The sequence below is a fragment of the Morus notabilis genome, unplaced genomic scaffold, assembly GCF_000414095.1.
Source record: "Morus notabilis unplaced genomic scaffold, ASM41409v2 Scaffold1016, whole genome shotgun sequence".
Lineage (NCBI taxonomy): Eukaryota > Viridiplantae > Streptophyta > Magnoliopsida > Rosales > Moraceae > Morus > Morus notabilis.
In genome coordinates, this window is record NW_010366781.1 from 11,127 (window position 1) to 29,973 (window position 18,847).

General features: G+C 33.1%; 3 protein-coding genes across 4 annotated transcripts; 2 read left to right on the forward strand and 1 right to left on the reverse strand.

The window, feature by feature from the left end:
• Window positions 1-1,016: 1,016 nt before the first annotated feature.
• On the reverse strand, window positions 1,017-3,613 carry LOC21386608 (exosome complex component RRP41 homolog). Of its 2 annotated transcripts, none has more exons than XM_024174166.1 (12): window positions 3,461-3,613; window positions 3,312-3,358; window positions 3,169-3,229; window positions 3,043-3,081; window positions 2,876-2,943; window positions 2,674-2,755; window positions 2,530-2,566; window positions 2,296-2,412; window positions 2,059-2,144; window positions 1,594-1,683; window positions 1,411-1,471; window positions 1,017-1,319 (listed from the first exon to the last, which is right to left on the reverse strand). In XM_024174166.1, exons 1-11 carry the CDS (start codon window positions 3,512-3,514, stop codon window positions 1,424-1,426), a joined length of 729 nt encoding a protein of 242 aa, XP_024029934.1. In that variant the 5' UTR covers window positions 3,515-3,613; the 3' UTR covers window positions 1,017-1,319; window positions 1,411-1,423. The 2 variants fall into 2 exon arrangements, with proteins under 2 accessions (XP_024029934.1, XP_024029935.1); XM_024174167.1 differs by having other exon boundaries at window positions 2,674-2,752; window positions 3,461-3,608.
• Window positions 3,614-8,980: 5,367 nt separating this feature from the next.
• Window positions 8,981-11,179, forward strand: LOC21386609 (NDR1/HIN1-like protein 6). The gene is made up of 2 exons (XM_024174168.1): window positions 8,981-10,003; window positions 10,789-11,179. The coding sequence occupies exons 1-2, from the start codon at window positions 9,276-9,278 to the stop codon at window positions 10,802-10,804; spliced, it is 744 nt and encodes a 247-aa protein (XP_024029936.1). The 5' UTR covers window positions 8,981-9,275; the 3' UTR covers window positions 10,805-11,179.
• Window positions 11,180-15,426: 4,247 nt separating this feature from the next.
• LOC21386610 (ubiquitin-conjugating enzyme E2-17 kDa) lies at window positions 15,427-17,857 on the forward strand. The gene is made up of 4 exons (XM_010111143.2): window positions 15,427-15,641; window positions 16,170-16,297; window positions 16,781-16,885; window positions 17,506-17,857. The coding sequence occupies exons 1-4, from the start codon at window positions 15,572-15,574 to the stop codon at window positions 17,647-17,649; spliced, it is 447 nt and encodes a 148-aa protein (XP_010109445.1). The 5' UTR covers window positions 15,427-15,571; the 3' UTR covers window positions 17,650-17,857.
• The last annotated feature ends 990 nt before the right edge of the window (window positions 17,858-18,847 follow it).

Consider the following 18,847-nt stretch of genomic DNA (forward strand, 5'->3'; position numbering starts at 1 on the left):
TATTTCCTTCAAGATGGGGGTCTAAATGCAAGGTGAACAATTAAAACACTCACTTTGAAATCAAATACTTCCAATATAAATAATGTCATAATTCAATAACTATGGCATACAAGCATTTTTTACACAAACCGTGAATCTAAAACATAAATAAGTTAACAGTTTAAATGCATAAAGTCCATAAACTTATGAAAGTAAGAATTTGAAGTGTTGGACATTGTTTTACCTACTTTGAACATGTTCGAGCGGGTAGGGTTACATCGGGTTCATAGAACCCCACCCCGCGCCCCTACCCACGCAGTGCGGGTTAGGCATAATTAAAACTGAAAATTAAATAAAAAATTAGAAACCCGTGATTTTTTAGTAGAGTCGGCTCGGCTCGACCGGGTTCGTCGAGTTCGGGGTGATTTTTTACAGCCCTAATAGTATACGTTTTAGTTCTAGTTCTCATTTTCAGTACCTTAAATACAAAAATAAACCAAGTAAAAATAATTTTTTTAGAGATGTAAATATAAGAAATTTGGCTTAATGGGCACAGGTATTCTCCTTTTAATAATCAAAGACGGGAGATTCAACTTGTGCGTGTGTTTTTTTGGAATATTTAACTGTCTAAATATGACGTGAAGAAACAAATTACCACCATATATGATAAATTAACAGAATGCATAAAGTTTTGACAAAGGAATCATATTCCCAGAAAAGTGATGGAGAGTAATATGATTCCTAAGAATAATACATTATTGTGTTTGGTTCCATACAGAAATCTTTTTCAAATTCTTAAAAATATTACATTACTGTGTTTAGTTGTGCATGAAAATGTTGTGAATTAAAAAATATTTTTTTAAATGAATAATAATAATAATAATAATAATAATAATAATAATAATATTAATTATTATTATTATTATATTAATTATTATTATTATTATTACTATTATTATTACTATTATTATTATTATTATTATGAGATTCCCATGATTTTGAGATTCCTGAAAATTTGAATAACACCTTATTGGGTGGGATCAGGATTACCGCAAAATGGGGTAATGTGAAACCTATGGGCTTCACTTTGTTTTAAAAAAGTCTAATAATTGTACCAAACATGGGAATCTGAAAGATTTTCATTCCCACCTCTATGATTACCCCATACCAAATGCCCGCAAGGGGTTTTCCCCCCTCTTTGGCTGGGTATCTACCCATTACCTTAGTTGATTTAAACTAAAAACAATAATCGATTAAAAAAAAAAAAACAACAACGGCGGAGTTATGGACTGAGGAATTGGGTATAACAGCAATCAGGGCAAAGCTGAAGTCTGAACCATCTGAAATTCAATAGAAAAATACCCGAGTATTAGGTAATTTAAAACTTGTACTTAGATAATGTAATATATATATATAATTTCAGTTCCTTACCTTGCATAAGACTTTATCCCCCTCGCCGATATTCCAATTGCTTTGTGTTCTCCAACAATATCTGCCAAACAAAAGACAATCATAAAACTCCGCCGAAACACGAAAATTATAAAAGTGCATAACTTTTAGTGCATATTCACATCCATGGATTGCAATACTAATCTCCTTCATCAAGTTACTCACTTCTCTTAGTTCTGTTGCTATTGCCTTGCACCCTTCTGTTGCTAGTTGCATGACATTTTCGAAAATATCCAGCGGTAACTTCGCATCCATCTGCATGGAAGGAATTCAACAAGTGATTCACAGAGAAACCCTGCATGAATTGTTGTGTAGGCAAGTACGGTTTTCTAAAACGAGGCAAAATCATGATATGAAACTAACGATGGAATGGATAAATAAACTTGCAGATTAAAAATTACAAAAGTTAAATTTATATAGAAAGCACAAGACATCAATAGTTGACAGCAAGAAGGGAAAAGGGGAGAGATTTTCACTTCATTAAAAGGCTCCACCAAATTTTTGCTGCCAGAGTTGGAATGTTTTACATTCATGAAAGAACGACATTATGAACATAAGATGAACAATTTTAAACAAGTTGCCTGCTTCAGATTGTTGAAAGCAACGATAAAGAAGCTGAAAAATACATACCTGAAGAAGAGTCACTTTGTCCAACTTCGGAAAAATCCCAACTGTGACATCAGCGCCTCCAGCACTATCTTCTACATAATTCAAATCTGTCGAACAGCAAAACTTTTAGGAAGCTCATAAAAACATACAATATCTTCTGAGAATTCATTATAGAATCACCAAGAAGGAAAAAAGAGGTTTGTTTCCTGTAAGAATATGCTCGAACCGAAAATTAAAAGAAACACGTGTAAAACTTACCGAGCAAAGGAGTACTGTTAAGGTATCCAGCACTACAAGAAGTAACAAGATCGCGCATTGGGATCCCAGCGTCTGCAAGGGCCAAACTTGCAGCATTTATGCATGCAGATCGAGTTCCTGCATAATCGAAAACACTTCAAAATTCAAGCACAAATCTTTCAAATATCAAAGAAACATAGTAAGGCCGCCCATTCATCCCGAACTTGGACAAAAAAGATTCTAAATTCTAATTACCTCCATCTGCTTGCAGAACTTGGACAAAAATATCTATCTAGAAACAATCAAAAACACAAAATGCTTCAGACAAAAACAAAGTTTGCAATCATCTAGGTTTCAAAAGAAAGGGGGGGTTTAATGAGATTGGCGCAAAAATGGAACCTGGGAACGAGGCATTAAATGTGTCATGATACAAGCTTCCATGGTTTGCCTAAGTACTAGAGATATCTCCGTTGATCGCCTACTTTCAATGACATTCAACATCCATAACCGAAACACAACCCAAAAAAATAAGAAAAATAGAACTCTTAGCCATTTTCTTGTCACACATTGTTATATACAAAGAGAGAAAGAGGTTCAAAACCTGTCACCCTTTGGTCTTCTCATGCGATCTCCGGTACTGAAATTAGCCATGCTGTATTCAAAACGCACCTGAAAAATGAAATTCCACAAAACAACAAGATCAAATTAATAAACAAAACTTATACATAACAAAAAAATTTGAGTTTTGAGAGGTCAAAGAGTATTTGCCAGCGCTTGGTCACTGATTTGTTGGCTCCTATTTTGGATCTGAGAATAAAAAAAAAAAAGCAATGAAATCATAACACTATCGAACTCAATTTAATGATAATAACAAAAGAATTTTATTTGGAGTACCTCTCTGGGGCCATAAACAGCAGCGATTACTTTGGTGTTTCCCATCTCAAACACAGCGGAACTGAAATGGAGCAAATTTTTTTTATATAAAATTAAAAATTAAATCTAAGATAAAATTAAGAGCAAAAAGACTGGTTCTTTACCCGTCTGCTTTGGCGACGGCGCCGAGCTCTGCTCGAATCTGTCTCAACTGATTGCGAAAGAAAAATATGTCATTTTAGGAGTAAGAAACCAAGAATGACAATTGCCAATATTTAGAGAGAGAGAGAGAGAGAGAGAGAGAGAGATGTACTTCAGTGGGCCGGCGGCCGTCAAGGCGGAGACCTTCGGGGTTGACGAATTCCATCGCTTGAGAGGCCTTTGCGAGGTTTTGGAGTGGAGGAGCTAAGTATAGTAATGGAAGCAAAACGACACCGTTTAAGGAGAATTTGAAGAGTGGCAAGACTTTTTTGGTTTCCTTGAGAGAAGCCGCAATGGCGGAAAGAAAGGTCCCGTTAGTCTCCGCTTCTTCGGGAGAACCGGCCTACACAAAACGCCGTTTCTTTGCATCTTTCAATGCACGATTTTATTTTATTTATTTTATGTTTTTAGTTTATTGTACTCGTATGCCTTGTTCCTTAAAACTTCTTACTCCATGGGTTAAAATCGACGAATGAGTTATGAAATTTTCTTATAAATAATCACGTCTCAATCGTAAGAACGAAAGTTGTTGTTTCAACTTTTTATGTTTTCATTATGTAATAATAATAAAAATTGTTGCCTCACTCTTATAGCGACGTTAAATTTAATCCGTTAGATTTGATTTTATGTAGTTTTGTAATGGTCAATACGTTCAAATCAGTAATTTTAATTTATTGACAGATACTTTGTGTGAGAATCATAGTATGAAATTTTTGAATTTAAATTCTTTGTAAAAAAAAATATTATAACATAATTAAAATTATGAGTTTAAATACATTTACTAAACAAACTCAAAGTAATTTTATTGCTCCGAGTCTTTTGATTTTGTCATTTTGATCGACTTTTTTACCCATAAATTATAGCAATTTTTTCAAACAAGTTTTTGTCAAGCTCAATTAGTAATGTGCTAAAAAGATCTTTTTTTATTAGAGCTTGACACTTGTGTTTGCGATCTGCACTTAATTCATCTTTATTGGTTGATTTAATTTTAATCATAGTCTAATACCTTTATCTTTAATGGTCTTTGTAACTATATCATTTTCTCTATCGACTTGAATACCGAACTAGTTTTTACCATTAATATATATCTTATCTTATTATAAATAAAATTAGATGAATGATGTTGTAAGGTAAAACGTCGAACTCTAAAATAAGCACTGAGTGGGGCTCACAGGCCATAAAGAAGAACAATAAATGATAAAAGACAGGTCAGCCCTAAAAGCCACGCCAACAAACAATTCTCTTAAAAGTCGATTGTTACAAAGAAGCGTCAGAAATAAGTAAGAGGTCGGTTTTGAGAAGCAAAAAGGATGGATGTAAGGCTGACCGTACTCACAGACATAAGTAAAAAAGCTAAAGGAAACATCTATGCAGTCGAGGCTACGCAAAGATAAAGATATGAAGGATTTCCTCTGAGATTTACTATTTGTAATCTAAAACTATGAAATTCAAATATGGAAACGCTCTGATTGATTGTAATCTCTATTTTTTGATAAACTATCTTAGAAGATAAGGGGAATATCTCAAATTTTAATAATGAAACAACTAGGGGCAGTGACTTCGGGTATAAACAAGGGATTATAGATTGAAAAATCTCTAAGTCTCATATTGAGCATTAGTGCGTGTATTTTCTCAAAAGTAGTGGATTTTCTCTAATCCTCACAGTGGTCGTAACTCTCAAATCGAGGGTGAACCACTATAAATTTTGTGTGTTCTTGCTTTAATTTCACTTTTAATTATATTTTAGATCCTTTACTTCATACTCACTGTTAAGAAATTCGTTATTATTATGTTGATGAATTTTCACCATCAATAAATAATATGGTAATTCAAAGAGAAGAAACGACAAAAATTGAATGGGCGACTAAAAAATTAATTTACGACAACAGAAGGTAGTAGTTTTGAAAAAAAAAAAAAAAGAATAAGAAATGGAAAAACTACCGTAAACAAAAAAGGAAAAACAATAATCAAGTTAAAATGTGTAGAACGAGAGGCGCTAAAAACGACAACAAAATGAGAACACGAGGAAAACTAGAAAGTGTTTATTGATTTGAACTTTGAAGTATGCTCCAATTATGATCCTTAAATTTTAAAAGGTTGCAAATTATTAATAAAACATACTACTTATTTTATATTTGGCCCTTTTGTCATAAAATAGACGGAATCAACCATATGATGTTCACATGCTTAGTTAATGGAGAGTATTTCAAAGAAATCAACACCTGAATAAATTAAAAATTTACAAAAAAAAAAAAAAATAGAAAAAAGAAAAAAAAGAGAAAAAAAATTACGGTCACTCTTTACATAAACTAAAAATTAATGATACAGCTCATCCATTACGCGATATTCTTCCTTCTTATCATTTGTTTTAATCTAAAAAAGTAATGATAACAAAATCTTCTCACGTAGCTTGATTTAAACACGCTCTCATTAGCATAACAAATATAACCAAAGCCAAAGACATGAACATTCTAAACATTTGAAACAAATATAATCATCCTAGTCCGTTCAATTTTGGTCCTCAGATAGTAAAAGAGTAATAATTAGTAAATGAGTAATGTTAGTAACACTAACTCCGATTTAACTCTTATAGTACTAACTAATATAGTAAATGAGTTATGATTTTTATATTAATAAATGTTTAAAACATCATCACGTCAGTTAATAATAAGAAATTAAATTTATTAATAAAAATATGATAATTATATTAAAAGAATATTAATTCGGTCGGTTGGGATAAATTCTCTCAGTGTTTAATCAATCACTGTGGTTGACAATACATCTCAATTAGTAATAGAGAAAAAAGTTTAGGCCAGCACGCAAATTAACTAGGCACCCTACTTGACAGCAAAAGCACGAAAATGACATCCCCTTTATACATAAACAAGTGGTGCAACGTCCCATTTCCAACCTATAAGTCTATAAGGAGGCCATGCTCCATTTCGTCTTCACAAATAAAGTTATATCCTCAATCATGGTGAGCTTGGCTGTATATGTGACATTCTCATTCTAACTTCACTCATCAACCATTAAATTGAAAGAAAAGAAAGAAAGAATTCTATGTCTAGATAAGGGGGGAAAAAAAAACTCATATATAACTATCATGTAAAGTTGTAATCATAAGTAACTACTCGTATTTCATGGACTATGTATAATATGTTCATAAAAATACACGTGTATTATATTTATATAGTAAAGCTAATTTCATATATATTTAATTACTTGGCTAAACTTATAATCAAATGAGAAGGTGATCATGAATGTTACTATAGTGAACTTTCACATAATGAGTAGTGATCCTTGTGATTTCGAATTTTCGGCCAATACGTAAGTTTTTTAGCCTTTTCCTATATGCCTCATTCAAGGCAAACGATTTAATTTAATTTTTTTATTATTTTTTTTTAAGAAAAGGCATCCATATATATATATTAGAAGCGATGGTAATTTATTGCTTTTGGTGGGTGGTGGATTTAATTTTCATTATCGACTTATACTGAGGCCAATTCGCAAAATAATCCATGCAAATCATTTACTCTCTCGAAGCTATATACAATTCATGCATTTATATGAAGTATGAACGTCTCACCCACCATTGCTATAAAAGTACCACTTACCAAAATCAATATAGCAATTACTTAACCAAAGTCATCTATTATCTAATAAGTCTCAAATTGATCCCCCAAAAGTCTCGAAAACTTTAAACCCATTAACCTTACATGTCGGGACTAAATAACCCATGCCACTAAGACCAAAATACCCTTAGTGGAGACACGAAACGGAAGTGTTTTCCTCAGACCCATCAATCTAGATCATGTGGATTCAACCATCCACCAAAATTTAAATAAAAAATATTTTGTCATCCTTAAAAAATGTTTTAACAATTAACAAAATAAATAATATAATAATTAAACAAAAAATTATCATATATTCTTTTAATTCTCATCCCTCCTAACAAACGACATAAAATTACCATCTTTCTTACTTATTTCTCCAATCAGACTGAGCCTTAAAGGGTGTCAGAAGATCGAATGCTTGTGTAACTTTTTTTTTTCCTGAGGAAATGCTTGTTCGACTAAAAAAAACCCACGAGGGAAGAAGTTGGCGGGGCTATAATAGTCAATTGGCTTGGTAAGATAGTGCACCACTTTCTAGTGGTTGTCGTCGGTGGGGGAGAAGACAAATGTATCGGATAACGGCAGAGACGCTAGAAGCAGTAAGCCCACGTGGACGAACATGCAGCATTCACGAGGACACCTGTACTTAGCGTGGAATAATGCCAAATATATTGTGTTTTTATTTCTTTTTCTTTTATTCACAAAATAAAAATGAGCTATTTTTTTAATTATAAATGACCAATGTGTTGTCTTTTTTGTTTTTCAGTCTCGTATAAATTTTTTTGTTGTTGATAATTTCAGTCTAGTATAATTAGGACGTACATAGATCAGCCAATGTTAAGCGATGTTTGTGTTTTCTTTTGTATTCCTTTAAATACTTTTTTCTGAAAGGATATTCCATTAAATATATATTGTCAAATAAAGATGTCTAACAATCCAAGACTTTATTCCATTGATTTCACGTAAAGAACAAAATACTGAAATGGTCCGTTTAATTCGTTGATTCGAATTTTTAATTTGAATTGAGATGTGATTTTATATGAAAATTTTTTATTATAGTAAAAAAGTTAGATGTGACTGTTTATGAGAATTTTTTACTGTAATAAAACTCTAATCAGCGAAATAAACATAACCAAATTCAACCGAGAACAAAAAAGGAAAATTAAGAAAATAATATTAGTCAAATACTAACTGTAAGTAAAACAAAAATGATCGTATTTCTTAAAATATTTTCATACTTTATCTATTAAAATTATTGAGAAATAGTATATCATGTCAAAAGTATACTACCCGATTATATATATATATATTAAAAAAATAGCACTTGTCTATATCTTATAAATAATAATAAAGATTACAAGTATTGATCGGAAAGATACATATATTTTTCTATTTAATGCAATTTAATAATGGAAAAAGATACTTTCCGAAAAATCTTTGCATGTTTTTTTTTAAAGTATGGTAAAAAAGTTAAAAAGATACTTTGTCATATATTTTTTTATAACATTTAGTAGTTTTTATTTTTTTAGAATTAGTAGTTGTTAATCTCTATAATGTTCGTTTAAGAAGAATTAATCCTCATTTATTTCACCGATTTGAATTTAAAATTTAAATTTTACTACAATTAAAAATTTTAAAAAATAATAACATTTAATATTTTTTATCACAATAAAAAAATTTCATATCAAATTATATTTTAATTCGAACTAAACCAGTTCTTACTGGCTCAATTATTTCAAACTTGAGACAGACAGACAGAAGGAAATCTACCGAAGCAAAATTTAAAAGATAAATTTCATTTCATTTTTTTTTTCTTTTAATGAAAGGACACAACACATTATTATATGGTAAAGGCAATACGTGTCAAAAATCTTCCTGCCACGTCAGCAGCCAAAACCCCCGCGCGTGAATCTCGCGCTTCAATCCCTGCCACCGGTCTCCTCTCTCGCCATTTCCTTCCCTTCCATAAGAGACAACTCCACCACCCACTTCTCTCTCTCTCTATCTCTCTCTCTCTCTCTTAATAAAACCAATGATCTCGTCCTCCTGATCGATTTTCCCCATTTTCATTTCCGCTCTTTTCCATTCCATTCCTTTCCTTTCCCTTCTCCGACCACGGAATCAGTTTCCTTCTTCTCCGATCAAACTCTCTCAAATTCAGATCTTTCTGTAATGCCGTTTCTCTAGAGATTTCCTCATCAGGTTCTTTTATCCTTATTAATTACATGCATTATTAATTTAATCATATTTCTTGAATATTTGCCAAATTTCGGTTTAATCAACGGAGCAATCGCCGACGATAACTCCCGAGAAATGGCCGAGCAACCGCTAAAACCGCCGCCTCTCCAGAAACCGCCGGGTTACCGAGACCCGGCGGCGCCGGGAAAGCCAGTGGCCCGACCGCCGCAGAGGAAGCCGGTCCTGCCGGCGTCGTTCCACCCCCGGAAGCGACGACGGAACTGGTGCCGCACCTGCTGCTGCTTCGTTTTCGTCTTCCTCCTCCTCCTAACCCTCGCCGTCGCCATCGCCGGCGGGATTTTCTACCTCTGGTTCGAGCCGAAGCTCCCCGTCTTCCACCTCCAGTCGCTCCGGATCCCGCAATTCAACGTCACCGTCAAGCCCGACGGGACCTACCTCGACGCCGGCACCGTCACCCGCATCGAGGTCAAGAATCCAAACGGGAAATTGGAGCTCTATTACGGTGGGACCCACGTAGAGGTATCGGTTGGGGAGGATGAGGATGCGGAGCTTGGGAGGAAGGATTTGGAAGGGTTCACGCAGGGGAAGGAGAATACGACGAGCTTGAAGGTCGAAACGACGGTGAAGAACCAGTTGGTGGACGATGGGTTAGGGAAGAGACTGAAGAGTGGGTACAAGAGTAAGGATTTGGTGGTGAAAATTGAGGCCAAGACTAGCGTGGGGTATATTGTACAAGGTGTGAAGATAGGGACTGTGGAAGTGGGTGTTTTGTGTGGTGGTGTCAGCTTGAAGAAGCTTGATAGTGGTGACATGCCCAAGTGCTCCATTGATTTGCTCAAATGGTATTTACATTTAACGTTAAGACTAATTAACTTGGCTTTTGGTTTGATTAATGTTGGTATTACTTTATGTTTTTGTGGTATTAGGGTGATTTTTAATTCATTCTCGTTTTTAGATTTGACAGGTGGTATCCAAAATTTGATAAACAAGTTCGATATTTCGTCTAGCATTAGTGATGTCGATAATGTGTAAGTGTTAAGTGTTCTAATTAGGATATTCGTACGTGATTACATGATTGTCTTAACATTAACATTAATTAACTTGCTTTTGGTTTGATTAATGTTGGTATTAGTATGTGTTTTCGTGGGGTTGGGGTGATTTATTCGTATTCGTTTTGATTTGTGATTTGTTGCGCAATGGTGTCCAAAATTTGATAAACAAGCTCAATATTTGGTCTAGCATTAGTGATGTCGATAATGCGAAAGTGTTCTCAGTGTTCTAATTAGGATATTCACGCGTGATTACATGATTGTTTTGTTCTATTGTTTTATAATTGATGCTTTAGATGTAAGTTTAATAATCCTATTATTGATGAGATGATATGATATGTGGCGAGATTGGTTTGGGAGTAGCATGTTGAAAGTGGGAAATATGCTTCAATTTAGATCTGAAATTTTTGTCTTAGCATATACGGAAACGTGCTTTGACTGGGTCCCTTTCCGTCTTGTAACGTATTAAAAATTGATTGATTTAATCGTGTATTATTGGAGGGGGTGGTATAAGTCAAAAAGAGTATTGATTAATTTAAAACTTTGATTTCTGATTTTGATAGTTGCTTTGACTGCAGGATCAAGATACACTGATAAAGTCCTTGCACATGAAGGGTGTTAATAGAAGAGAAATATATCATTTTGGGGCTGCAATTTTCGGCCGACATTTGTACGTAAACAAACACTGGCTTGTTCCTAATTTAATATTTTTATATGTATTATATAATAAACCTATACGTCATACGACATATTCTTCGCTTGGGAAAAAGATAAGAGAAAGGAGGGGGCATCATTTACATTTATAGTAGTCTAACGTGTATCCATGTTTAAGCTTTGGGGGTTTTTTTTTTCTATTTATTTATTATTTTTTGTTCTTTGTAGTGGAAATATCAGTTTAAAAGTGGGATTGGATTGGTTTATTATGAATTTATTCTTTTGGTGGTTGAATTAGTAAATTATTCTCAATTTTTTTTTAGTGTAAATTAAAGATTCTTATTGTTGATGTGGGGTTTTCGACGGGGCTCTAATTTGATTCTGAGAGCTTGCCATTTCTTTAAACAAATATGAAAAAGAAATATACCTATCATAGATGACAAAGAAATTAGATGGAGCGTCTTATTATTGTTATTGTCCTTGTAACTATATTAAACTTTGTAAAATAAGGTGCAACATATTATTCCTTATGTTGAATTGAAGTGGGGTGACTACGAAGAGTGTCTGCCTCGTAAAGGAAACGATAGGGTGGATATTGATGTATGCTTTGTATACTCCATAACAACAGAGGAATCTTCTGAAGTTATCCGTTCCACTATGACAAGTCTTTTATTTAAATAGGAAATTCTATGGTAGTGTATGAAAATACCTTATTGGTAGGTCACACTGTGTTGAATTCATGTATTTTTGTGGCTGAGTTTGATGAAATTGTCATTTTTTTTAATATGATATAAATATAATGTAATTTGAATGAGAATTGTGTCTTATCAGTGGTGATTCTCCCACAAAATTAACAAGAAAAATGATAGCGTCACTCGTTTTATAATAAAATTAGTGGATTTAACGTGTTAAATAGTGGATTTAACGTGTTAAATAGTGTAGGTAGAAAGTAACAAAAGATTAGTGGATTTAACGTGTTAAATAGTGTAGGTAGAAAGAAACAAAAGAGTGATAGACCTTAATGACACCAGTATTTCTCAGATTAACAAATAAAGTGTCGCTTGAGTCATAGATAGAAGAAGAGGAAGACCGGGCCTCCATGTCCATGCTATATGACACACATGCAATACATAGTGATGAAAAATAATGAACTCGGGCCATGCATGCTGTCTTTGATGTGATAGCCACGGTACTATCATAATGGAATTTCTATTTTTGTCTCAAGGGCAAATTGGGATTCAAATATTATTGTATCTTCAACGAATTTCAATTTTTTTTGTTACGAGGGCATAGTGGAATTGCAATAGTAATCTATACTTTAACCTTAAAAAAACCACGTGCAAGCACTTTTTTTGTAGCGAATGATCTTGAATTCTTGATCGCTCTCTCGGTCTGGAAGATCCCAGATTCGCATGCTCGTGTTGTAAGCTCATAACTAGAAGTACCCAAAAGAATTGCAGACACTTTTTCTGTTTATGTGTCTTGGAATAATTTCTTAACGAAGAAATGCTTTTGCTTGATGGTTTTGCCGTTTTTGGCTTAATGCTTAATGACAAGTAAGCACATGTGGTGTTAATGGGAAAAGGAAACAAATACTCTTTTAAATTTTAAATTTAAAGGGCATAAGTATAGATGTTTATCTCTTATTCTTGATTAATATCCTTTTTAGTCAAAGAATTATATTAATCAAATGGTATTAATTAAGAATAAATCGTAAAAATTCATAACTATGCATTTTAAGAGTAAGTTCATCAATTTCTAAAGATACTTAGAGCCTGTTTGGATTGCCAAGAAAAAAACTATTTTTTTTTTTTTGCTTATTTAGGGCCTATTTAGGAGAGCTTTTTAAAAGCTGTGTTTGGCTTTCTAGGTACAAAAGCTGTTTCTAAAAGTATTTGGATGATTTGTCAGAAGTGTTTTGACTTTTCAGAAGAGTTTTTAGTCAAAGTCAGAAATTATGGCTTCTAAAAATAGCACTTCTGAACAGACTTTAAAACTTATATTAGAGTTTAATTAAGGTATTATAAATTTAATTCCAATACTTTTATTGCTTATTAGAAAATTTAAAAATTATTTTGACCTATTAAGCTTTTTGTTCTAAACACTTACTGAAAAATCATAACTTTTCTTCTCTTCTTTTACTACTAAAAATAAAAACAAAAACTCTGTCAACCGGACCTCAAAAGTTATTTTGAACATGTTTGGACTTTAAATGGATATCAAAGTGCTTTGAGCTTTTATAACCTCTTTTGGAATAAGTTACTTTTGCCTCGTTCACTTCGCGGATTCAAATTTTCAATTCGAGCTGAGATGTGACATTTTCTGAGAGCTTTTTACTGTAGCAGAAAAAGTTAGATGTGACATTTTCTGAGAGTTTTTTACTGTAGAAACCTAAAACTGAAAACTCAAATCGGTGAAATGAACGATGCCTTTATTGACACTTACGGAAAAAAAACTTATAAATTTTTTTTACACTTTCAATCTTTTATTTGTGAACAACAAATCAAAATATTCCATCTATATATTCTTGTATTACGTTATTTTTGTCAAAATTATATTGAATAGCATATTTTAATACCCAAGGAAAGTATTGACATTATTTACTTAACATGTTAATACACAACATATTCAAAAATTTTGCATCGTTTTGAGCAATTATTTTCCAATTTTATTCCTTCCCGTTCCCTTTCTTATTTTGTTTTTTTCCATTTCTCTCTCCTCCATCACGCTGATCTCTATGTCCTCTCTTTCCTCCACCCTTCTCTCTGCTCAATCTCTTCATGCGCCGTTTTTCCCTCCTTTGGTGATTTGAATGGTGATATAAATCAATATTTAAATACATAAATAAATTATAATTTAAATTGAGAATAAAATTTAAATTATATTAAGGTCCTGCTCATTTCGTCGATTCGAGTTTAGAATTCGAGTTTTATTACAGTAAAAAGCTCTCAGAAACAGTCAAATTTAACTTTTTTGTTACAGTAAAAAGCTCTCACAAAACGTCACATCTCAATTCGAATTAAAAACTCGAATCAACGAACTAAACGAGATAAAGTGTTAAAAACTTTTATTAAAATTTTATAACAAATCTATAAAACCTCATTATAAATAACATTAAAAATATATGCAATATGGATGGAGATTTGTTCATCTTCTTATTATGAACACATTGAAAAAAATCATCTCAATCAGAATTGAAACGAATAAGTTATTACATTTTTAACCTTAAAACTGGTGAGAGATACAAACAAAAAAAAAAGTAAAATTCAAAATTATTTTGACCATAGAAAACAATTCGGATTGTGAATTTAAAGGGGAGGTCAATTCTAAAATTAATGGTTTAAATTATTGTTAATGGTTTAAATTGTTCTCATTTAGTTGTCTACCAAACATTAATTTGAACCTTCAACTACAGTCCCAATTGAATTTTTTCGTTCAGATTGTTAAAACAAACAACACATGAGTTTTTAACACCATTATGCTATAATTTTCTAATGCCCATATTAAAAATGCTATTTCTCCTCTTTCTCCCTAATTTTTTTTTTTTTTTTTGGAATAATAGATGCTTTTGACTTGTTTACTTTGACAGATTTAAAAATTATTCCAAAATAAAGAGCTTTTCATGCACTATTTAAACACTAATCTTATTGGCAGGGTAAAATCACATGGCCTAAGGTTAACCTTCTATTTATAATAAAAAGTTATTTTAACTTCAATAAAGATAAGAGATATATTTGTAAAAAGTTATTTTAACTTCAATAAAGATAAGAGATATATTTGTATGAAAAAATTTCAAGTTTAACTATTGTTTTTTCAACTCTATTATTTATGCCACTTCATAAAATTTTGATGTCATTATAAAAAATAACCTGCAAGTTATGAAAAGATAATCTACAGATTACAAAAAATAACCTACAAATTATAAAAAGAACTGACTAGTTATACGTGACATAAGATAAATTTACAACAGTAATACAAATAAAATAATGTTACTTTAATGATGTATTTTTAATTTTTTCTCTATTTGTATAATAGTAGTTTCTTTGGTAGGAAAAAAAACTATCAATAAATTAATATTTTTAACCGTTAAATTTATATTAAAAATTAATTACTATTTAAACTTTTTAAATTTAATTTAATTTTAACTAAATAACGATCAGAAACCAGCTCTAACGATGGAGATGCCTATCAGAGAAAATTCTTTTGAATAATCTACAAGGAATTCCCATTGGTCTCCCTCCATCGAATAAAAAAAACATGAAAAACTTTGAAAGAAAATTACACAATTGGCAACGCGAGGCGTGTAAGAAGCGAGCCTCAATCCTTTTACAAAATTTTTGTGATCAAGTGGTCAAATAGTATTATCTGCGTTTGAAAAGGTCGAGTGGGGCCTACGGAACCACCGATCAAAGGTGAATTTAGTAGCACCAAAATCCAACCAGCGCCGTTGCTCTTTGATAGAACAAAAGTCATCAAAATGAGCGGTCCACAATAAATCAAAGCCTCACTTAATCATAAAGGGATAGCGACTTTGAATGTGTCCCTTGGGTGCATATCACTCACAAATTCACATACAGGCATTCCTCTGGTCCTCTTTTTTGTACGCTTCGTCAAACTTTGTTCTTTCTCTCTCCTCTCTCTCTCTCTCTCCCCCTCTTCTCCGAAAGCTCTTTCCTTTAGATCCGTGACGATCTCTCACGCTCATCCATGGCTTCCAAGCGGATCTTGAAGGAGCTCAAGGATCTCCAGAAAGACCCTCCTACCTCTTGCAGCGCAGGTGAAATTTTTCTTCTCGATTTCTTCTTTTTTTTTTTTTTTAGCATTTTTGTTCGATTTTCATGGTTCAAATCCTTTCCGAGACTCGATCTGTGTGTTTTTCTTGTTCTGAGCTTCTAGGTCTTTGCATATCCACTAGATTTTGTTATTTGTAGATGATTATATCAAATCTGTTTTGTTGTTTTTTTTTTTTCTTCGTAGTATCAGAAATGAAGATTGTGTTTATGAGGATTCTTACCTTGTTTCGCTAATCTAGGTTCGTTTATATATCTATTTATTTTCTATGGATTATGTATGAAGATGTTTGTGAGCCTAAACGATAATTTTGCTATATGGGTTTCTGAGACACGTATAAGATTGTTATAGTAGGGTTGGTAAAAACTAAAATCTTATGAAGTTTTTATCTGAAAATGTTATGTTTGATTATTCAACAAAAGAAGGGGAAATGTATCTTTGATTGATATAATTGTTCTACTAATACTACTACTACGAGAGAAATGATTTTAGATACAATTGGCTTTGGTGACAGGCCCTGTAGCTGAAGACATGTTTCACTGGCAAGCCACGATAATGGGTCCCCCCGATAGTCCTTACGCCGGGGGAGTCTTTCTAGTTACCATTCATTTCCCTCCCGACTATCCATTTAAACCACCTAAGGTATGGGATCTCTATTTAAACCACTTGAAGTATGGGACCCGATATCAATGTTAATGTCCTTTTGAACGATTTGTAATGTTGCTTGGTTGATTCATTCATACTCTTTCTATCGATTCTTCGACTGTTTCTGTTTTGATCAGGCGTGGGACAAAATTGTTATTCTACATTTTTTGGTCAAATGTGAGTGTTTTAGGAAACTATGCTGTTAAGCTTCCTAGATTCAAGATTGAAGAAGGGTCATAGCTATGATCAATTTTTGGATTGTGGTTTCTGTTTATGTTGAGCATGTAGGATTTCATTGTTCAGTTACTTACTTACTTTTGTATGTGAGCTCAGCTTCCTAGCCAGATGTACTCTCGAGCTGTCATGTGTTATTGTTGAAGTTTCTCCTTTTTCTGATTGGTGATGAACTGATGAGTGCTGATAATCGGAAAAGAACTTTAATGCAGGTTTTTCTAATTTTTAGTGCATATTTGTTTTCAGGTTGCGTTCAGAACTAAGGTTTTTCACCCAAATATCAACAGCAACGGCAGTATCTGTCTTGACATTTTGAAAGAACAGTGGAGCCCTGCCTTGACAATTTCCAAGGTTCCTCATCTCTTAGTGACTTTTAAGATTTGAAACTTTACGAGCCTTAAATTTTCTAATCTAAGATGTGGACTTTAGAATCATGAGAATTGGATCTTCATCTTCATTACTCATTACAATGGGAATTTTCTTTGAAAACTGTATATATTTTCATTTTTCTAAGTGCCAATTAATATTCATTTGTATAAAATTTTGTCGAAACAAAACAATGGGTTAGAAATGCTTTGGTCTATGCATTGTTACTAAAAAATTAAGTTCCTTGGTTTGGTTCCTGGACGGTGCTATTATGTAATTGGTACTGGAATTGCTTATGAAACTGTTAATGACATAATTTTCATGCCTAAATCCATATGTTTGGCGTTCATAGTTTTTATACGTTGACTAGAACTTTCTACCGAAATGTTAAGAGTTTAGATCAGGTAACATAAGAACTGTATGTAATATAGTTTTTAGTCTTAAACATGTGCCTAGCTTCCAATCGAGGGTTTGAGCATTGGTTTGTTCATATGTACTCATGGTTTTGTTTGTAAGATTCATGCATGGCTACTCGGCACCATCCTTCACTCTTTCATCTCTGCTAGTTTTTAAGTGGATGGGAAGGGTTCTTGTTTCTATTTCAGGTGCTGCTTTCCATTTGTTCCCTGTTGACGGATCCAAACCCAGACGATCCGTTAGTGCCAGAGATTGCCCACATGTACAAGACAGATAGGGCCAAGTACGAGACAACCGCTAGGAGCTGGACCCAGAAGTATGCCATGGGCTAATGTGCTTTGTGGTGAGGGCATTTAGGACGTTGACTAATATTCCTTGTTATGTATAAAAGAAGTGTGTTCTGTACTTTCCAATCTTGTAATAGACAATTGAAGAATAGGTCTTATTGCTGCTCTCTTTAAATCAAGACCATATTTGTATTCTAAACTATGAACATCGATGGACGATGTTGTTTGATATACCGAGTGTTGTATTTGCCTCTCTCTCTCTCTCTCTCTCTCTCCCCTCCAGTTCTTCATGGTTTTCAAGCCTATATAAGCGTCAGTTGCACTCTAGGTTGAAGGAGGAAAGGTCTCAGCAGAATTTTGTGTTTATTCTCCTACAAGACATGCGTAAATGAGGTTGAATTGTAGGCGCCGTTTGGTAAATGAAGCCCTTATTGACGATGATCTTGTTATATAGTCAAAGGATACGTTTTACTTAAACCCTAGCCCAGAGTTTTCTGCCAATCACAAGAACCGCTTGGACGAACCTTGAAAACCTAGCCTACGGTAGGTTTTTTAATTGCCGTCGTCTATTGGTTAAATGAATATGGATGGTTAGGTTGTCAGTTTTGATGGTAAGGCTTGTTAAACCGAACCAACCGACTACTCTTATATACTAGGAAAAAAATTAAGACTTTTGTAAATTGTTGAGGTTCAAGCCTATATGCTATGGGGAACGCTAATTGAGGTTGAATTGTAGGCGCCGTTTGGTAAATGAAGCCCTTATTGACGACGATCTTGTTATATAGTCAAAGGATACGTTTTACTTAAACCCTAGCCCAGAGTTTTCTGTCAATCACAAGAACCGCTTGGACGAACCTTGAAAACCTAGCCGTCTATTGGTTAAATGAATATGGATGGTTAGGTTGTCAGTTCTGATGGTAAGGCTTGTTAAACCGAACCAACCGACTACTCTTATATACTAGGAAAAAAATTAAGACTTTTGTAAATTGTTGAGGTTCAAGCCTATATGCTAATGCACCGTCTCACCACTAAGTTATGTGCTCCTTGATGTTAATTGTAAGTTTGGAATATATTTAGAGCATGTTTGTTTTACAACTCAAGTTGAGAACTTGAGTTGTTGTTTATGTTAGAGAAAACACTATAACAAAAAAGTTAAATTTAAATTTTTATGAAAGAAAATACTGTAATAAAAAAGTTTGAGTTATGATTTGAGTTATGAAAAGAACATACCTTGTTAATGTTT